General features: G+C 32.0%; 2 protein-coding genes across 2 annotated transcripts; both read right to left on the bottom strand.

The window, feature by feature from the left end:
• Positions 1-212: 212 nt before the first annotated feature.
• On the bottom strand, positions 213-1,360 carry LOC140862603 (uncharacterized). The gene is made up of 2 exons (XM_073265636.1): positions 418-1,360; positions 213-322 (listed from the first exon to the last, which is right to left on the bottom strand). Exons 1-2 carry the CDS (start codon positions 1,358-1,360, stop codon positions 213-215), a joined length of 1,053 nt encoding a protein of 350 aa, XP_073121737.1.
• Positions 1,361-1,541: 181 nt separating this feature from the next.
• On the bottom strand, positions 1,542-5,952 carry LOC140862602 (uncharacterized). Its single transcript, XM_073265635.1, has 6 exons — positions 5,736-5,952; positions 5,468-5,596; positions 3,098-4,008; positions 2,802-2,985; positions 2,622-2,710; positions 1,542-2,348 (listed from the first exon to the last, which is right to left on the bottom strand). The coding sequence occupies exons 1-6, from the start codon at positions 5,950-5,952 to the stop codon at positions 1,542-1,544; spliced, it is 2,337 nt and encodes a 778-aa protein (XP_073121736.1).
• Positions 5,953-6,181: the final 229 nt, after the last annotated feature.

The raw sequence follows: 6,181 nt of genomic DNA, 5'->3' as shown, positions 1-6,181 counted from the left end.
ATGAAATTTTTGTAAAGATTGCGACATATCAACCTTGTTCCATTGCATAGTCCAAGTTCAGGTCCCACATTTCGTAAGAGCATAATAGGACAACCTACTTTTAATACGATTCTATGTGGTGGCAAACCACTTGGACTTAGAGTATTTAAGAACTCTTCTTGGAAAAGGTTGTTGTTGTCATCTTCAACGGTATCCCAAGATGCATATTCTCTTTATTCCCCAGGAAATTTTGAAATGAGCAATTCATTTATTTTATCAACATCGGCATTTTTTGGAGTAATGATGGCTCTGCTGACCATATAGTTTGCATCATTGATATGTTCTACCATATGTGGAAAAATAAAATCAATCAATTGAGAAATTGAATGTTCGTTTTCCCATGTTATGACCTTTAAATGGGTAATTTTATAAAATCACCATTTACGCAATGTTGCACACCATCGCCTATGCGTAGTAGTAATTGTGAGAACTCAATGTCTTCCGCAGATCTCATATTTTGATAAAGATGTATTACATTAGCATTATTCCAAAATGTCGACCTTGAAATGCTTGCAGCAATTTGTTCTCGTGCGGATCCTCTCTTAACGACAGGTAATACTTGACGAAAATCTCCACCGAAAATCATAGTTTTCCCACCAAATGGAAACATATTTTTCATAATTTCTTGAAAAGTTTTGTTGACAGATTCAAAAGCATAACGATTAGCCATCGGAGCTTCGTCCCATACAATACCTGATGCACGTCTGATCAACTCCGCAAGATCTTTTTGTTTTTCAATGTTGCAAAGAGTTTCTACTGTTGGATTAAGTGGAATTTTAAGACGTGAATATGCAGTCCTTCCACCTGGCAATAAAGTAGCGGCTATTCCTGAAGTTGCAACTGCAATTAGAATTTTTCCTTTCTTTCTTAAATACGCTAAAATTGAGCGGTATAAGAAAGTTTTTCCAGTTCCACCTGGCCCATCGATAGAGAATAATTTGTGATGATTGCACATGATACTTTGCACAACACTGTCAAATGCCGCCCTTTGTTGAGAATTTAACTTTTCGACAGATCTGAAATCTTCATCTGAAATTTGAATAGCAAGATCCTCCTCAATTATCCTTGGAAGTGGAGATTCATCCAAAAATTCAACACTTACATGCGGTAAATCAAAGTCGCTGAGTTTCATTTTATGCTGATGTAACAATCTCCGTAACTCAAGCAACAATTTGTTTGTAATGAATAAATTGGTCGATGAAGTTGATATACCGTATTCCTTAGACATATAAGGATGAAACTCATTCCAAAGTTCTCTAACTCGTGTTGGTTGACAAAAGACCAATACTGACACAAATAACCTTCTTAAGGAAGATGGCATTTTTACAGAGCATGCTTCTTGCATACAATGACGAACATAATCATCATGTTGAAAAAGTCCCTGATATTCGGCTGCCTCTTTGAATGTTGTGTACACGACACCATTTACAGTCCTGAGTTCTTCAAAATTTCTCGGCCCTCGAACATGATTTAAAAGGATACGTTGATAGAACCGCTCACCTTCAGATGGGGACACAACATATATCCTCCCAACAACTTTGTTGTAGGCCCTCCGTGGAACCCATTTTTTTTTTAGATTGTACCCATCTGTAATGTTGTGGAAATTCTCTATACAAATATCTCTCAGTTAATGAAGTATCATGATTCGCTGTGAAAAATTCTGTCAGCATTGTCTTTGAGTTATCATCATCTCCAATTATATCACTTACATGCTCATCTGCGCTGAATCTAATTGACTGTTGATTTGGTAAATGTATTTGCAGTCTAAAGACTGACGGATACATTCGACTAAATTCAAAACAAAAAATTCTCCATAATGCCTCAGGTGCACAAATCCACCTTCCATCTACGAATTGTTGTATTTCATCATAGTTATGTCCATTGCGTAATTCTAACGCCACTCTATCAGGTCCTTTATGAATGTACTTATAAATGTATTTGACACATTTTATCCCGCCGCACACTTCAACATTTATATGGCAATCAAAATTTAGTAGAAGCCACGGATTATACGGTACAACCCAACCATTGTCAACCATTACTTGACCATTTTCACTAACTGGGACTGATGCAGCTTCACGTCTTCGATATATAGGATATGAATCATTTCCTCGAGTCGTGTATGATGTGAAGGGTTTAGGGAATTTATTCTTGCAAATACCATCTCGCATACATGGACTCCAAGGGTTTAGTAATCCACATGGTCCATGTATCATGTGGCGAACTACAGCTTCGTACAAACGGGGTTCATCTATTTGTGATGGTATTTCAGCACGTACAACTGAATCAAAGTCATCAGGATTGTGCAACTTGTCATTGGTTTCAAAAATGAGCAACATATGAACGTGAGGTAAACCTCTCTTTTGGTATTCGATAACATATGAGTAAGAAAGTACTTTTCCTAAAACCCCTTTCTCAACAACATCTTTCTTGAATTCTTTGAATTTTGCCTTGAATACCCTTGTTATCAAATCTGGACGATCTTGAGGTGATTGGCTAGGTAATAGTTTCTCTTTTATTTCGTTCCAATTTGGATTTCATGTCATTGTAATAAATAAATCTGGCTTTCCATATGTTTGTACCAAAGTCATTGCATCCTGATATCTTTGATACATATCACGTGGGCTTCCAGTGAAAGATGATGGAAGTACTATTCTACGACCGACGTTTCCTACATTATAATGTATTTAATTTAATATGTAAAATTCGTAATAGAAAATAAAGCTTATTATGAAAACTTTTCACAATTAAAAAAATTAAACCTGCAATATTTTCACCGCCATCCAAACAATCTTGTAATCCTTGGTAAAGTTCTGATCGAATATTTTGCTGATTTGTGCGAATCCATCTCAAACTTTGCGCTTCAATCTTCACGTAATTGTCAACAACATATTGTTGTAGTAGACGACCTCCTCGTAAGAATAATGATGAATCATTTGCTCGTATCTAATACAAAAGACATTAACAATTTGAGAATTTTAATGCACCGAAACTCTAATCCATATTTAGTTAATAATATTAAGAAAAAAATGACATGTTAATTTTGGATATTTCTAACCTGTAAAATGTAGGAATAATATTCTAAACATGTCAGTCGACTTCCATCAATATTGCGACTATTCATATTCCAGCCATATGTTCCATATGGTAGAAGAAGTGGATATTGCAAAGGATCATAATATCCCACCACGTCTTGAATATTCAGAAGACGTCCATTAACTCCTTCGACTATAATATCTCTACCATTCATGTTTTCTGAAAATTCATTGTCTACAATAACTGCTGCGACTTGAGATACAGTAGGTAGGCAATATTGACGTTCATTTGATTTTTGCTGCTTTATGATTAGTTTGCAACTAGGTATATCTTGACGTTGTCCAATTTGTCTGAAAACTTGCACAAAGGGATTGCATCGATCAAGTATCCTCTGTATCTTTACCAACAATTCTCTTCTCAATTCTTGGTTTTCTAAAAGTCTGTTATCTACTTCATGATCTGTATCTACTATATACATTAGCATGTATCTTGGCCTACCATTTTCATGTGGCAGAATGCTTCCAATGGAGTGATATATATTACCCTGAGCACGAAATGCATAAATCCCATTTGAACCAGCCGCCAATGCTTGATCTATGTTAACTCCTATAGAAGTAAAGGAGAAAACATGATTGTATGCTCTTATGTATTGCCTAAAGTGTTTGCCTTCTTCATTTTCCATGGCAAATAATTCAAGTAGCTCAACTGGTGATAGTATTGGATCTAGTTTTGTACGTCCATTTCTGCAACACAATTGAGATGTTTCTCCATGAAACAACAAAGCTTGACAGTGAGGGCAAGTAGTTGGATTAGGCAATATCGGTTGATCGTGTGTTTGAAAGCCAATAAAATTTCTAGCCAGATTATGAAATCTCCGTAGACGTGTTCGCAGAAGACTGCTATTGTTAGTTCGACTACCAGTAACATAAATTCCTGTAGTTGGATAAATATAATTAAAGTGGGAAAAGCATATATTAAATACAAACACATGAAATTTATTATTGAGGTGTATTTATTTATTTTTTATATTGAATGTATTAGTATTGTAATTGTAATTAAGAAAAAACCGGCCTATATGAATTATCTATTTGTAAGATATGATATTTATGGAGCAATTTGTGGAATGTTATTAAAAGTTATTATTCTCGATTTATTTAATTTATTTAAGTTTTTCTAATGTTGTAAATTGTAACACATTGTTATTCATGAACAAATTTTATATAAGTTCGGATGAAATATAATTTAGTAAATTTATCACATTGATGTCATAGAACAACATGACATTGATTTCATAGAAAAACATGAGAAAAATCAATTTTTTATATTTGTGTTTTATATTATATTGGTAATTTTTGTGTTTTGCGGCTAATTAATCAATTAATATTATGTATTGATAAAATAATATTTTTTTTATTTGATATTGCTTGGATCAGTTAGGTAAATGGTTAGTCAATATAAATGATATTCTCTATATATCTTGTATATGTTTATGGATAATATATATGGCTAGTCACGGGACACACGTGTTGTATGGGCTATGTAATACATAAATATAAATAATATTTTTTTAATGTGTTGTTCTATGAAATCAATGTGTTACACAAAACAAATTATTTTTTATTTTAACAACAAATTCATTATTGAAAAATATATATTCAACCTTACAACATTAGAAAATTTTTAATTAAAGAAATTGTCAAGTGCAAAAATTTAAAAACATGAAACAATTTAATCATGAAAGTTCACCGCTTACATGTGGTGAGTTGTAAAAAATTAAAAATAAAAATTTAATTAACAAAATAAATCAAGCACCAAACTTTTGTACTAATATTGCAGTCCTTATTTCTTAATTTTTTTAAAAAAAATTCCTTGTTATGTTTGTTGATACAATATTATGATCTTTATATTGTTGGGATACGGAACCATCAAATATAAAAGAAGACAATTTCATTGCATAAAATGTTTCGTTTAAATCCTGTAGATCCTATAGTTTATTTATTTCTACTGATGTTTGTGCATTCGAATAAAAAAGTATGTCTGTGGAACAATGTTAATAATTAATCACGATTTAATTATGTTTTAGCTAATAAGAAATAAGTATTTTATGAACAAATAAATGTTACATTGATTTTATTGTTATTTTTTTTAAGGTATTGATTTTATTGTTATTATTTTCACAATATTTGATAAAATTAATATTTGCTAGTGAAGATGATGTTATAAATTTGAAAATAACAATTACTTTAGTGCATGTATAAGAGGTATGAAATTTATCTCTTGACATAACAATATGATGACATTAATTAACAAAAACAATTTTAAAAATTATAAAATATTTATATAATATATGTTTTAAATATATGCGTACATCTAATGACTGAAATAAAATAACCTGCATCTGTTTGTGCAGATGGAACATGCACTGCACTTGCGCCACCGCTTTCAAAAGTAGAATAACATGTGTTATAAGTTATTGGACGCAAGCTTGAAGTGTGTCGGACAGAATACAAAGCATCGTCACCTATGAGATTAGTTTCAAATATTAATGGCAAAATTAAATATGTAACATGGAAAATTTTTTGAAAATAGAACGAAATTATTTCAACTTAAAAATAATGATTGTAAAATAAAATTGATGCAACTTCCGTTATATAGTTTACCTCCTCCATCTGCACGTTCAACTGGATTTGTGCTTGTATTGTTGGTCATGATTTCATTAGTTGTACTTACTAATTCCATCCGACGCCTTTGATATCTTGCACGCCTACGTGCAAGATACGCCTCATGCTCTTCATTTGTTGAAGAACGCCGCTGACGCGGCCTCGTATTTGCAATATTCCAAGATATCGATTGTGATGCTCTTGTTCCTGATGTCATTTTCAAATACATGAGACAACACAATATATGTATGAGAGTTATCAAGAGAGAAGGATACATTATCTTCCAAAAAAAATAAAAGTCAAGGATATATTAGAATCTTAACCATATGTAACATCATCAACCTCATTTTAATTTTAAATATAACATAGTAGTGAACATAAAGTTATTTTAAGTTAGCACACCAATATATCAAATCAAATAACAATTATAAATTTTTTATATTTAC

Source organism: Henckelia pumila, chromosome 4 (genome assembly GCF_033568475.1).
Source record: "Henckelia pumila isolate YLH828 chromosome 4, ASM3356847v2, whole genome shotgun sequence".
In the NCBI taxonomy this organism is placed as follows: Eukaryota; Viridiplantae; Streptophyta; class Magnoliopsida; order Lamiales; family Gesneriaceae; genus Henckelia; species Henckelia pumila.
Note: the sequence above shows the minus strand (reverse complement) of the source record. Positions and strands in the feature narration are given on the sequence as shown.

Excerpts from the sequence above, each read along its gene's own strand:
- LOC140862603 (XM_073265636.1), bottom strand. The coding sequence starts at position 1,360 with ATGCCATCTTCCTTAAGAAGGTTATTTGTGTCAGTATTGGTCTTTTGT. Across the intron at positions 323-417 it reads TGTGCAACATTGCGTAAATG|AACATATCAATGATGCAAAC; the intron begins GTGATTTTATAA and ends CACATATGGTAG.
- LOC140862602 (XM_073265635.1), bottom strand. The coding sequence starts at position 5,952 with ATGACATCAGGAACAAGAGCATCACAATCGATATCTTGGAATATTGCA. Across the intron at positions 4,009-5,467 it reads ATCTGCACAAACAGATGCAG|GAATTTATGTTACTGGTAGT; the intron begins GTTATTTTATTT and ends ATCCAACTACAG. Across the intron at positions 2,349-2,621 it reads ATCAGGATGCAATGACTTTG|TTGCACAATCCTGATGACTT; the intron begins GTACAAACATAT and ends ACCAATGACAAG.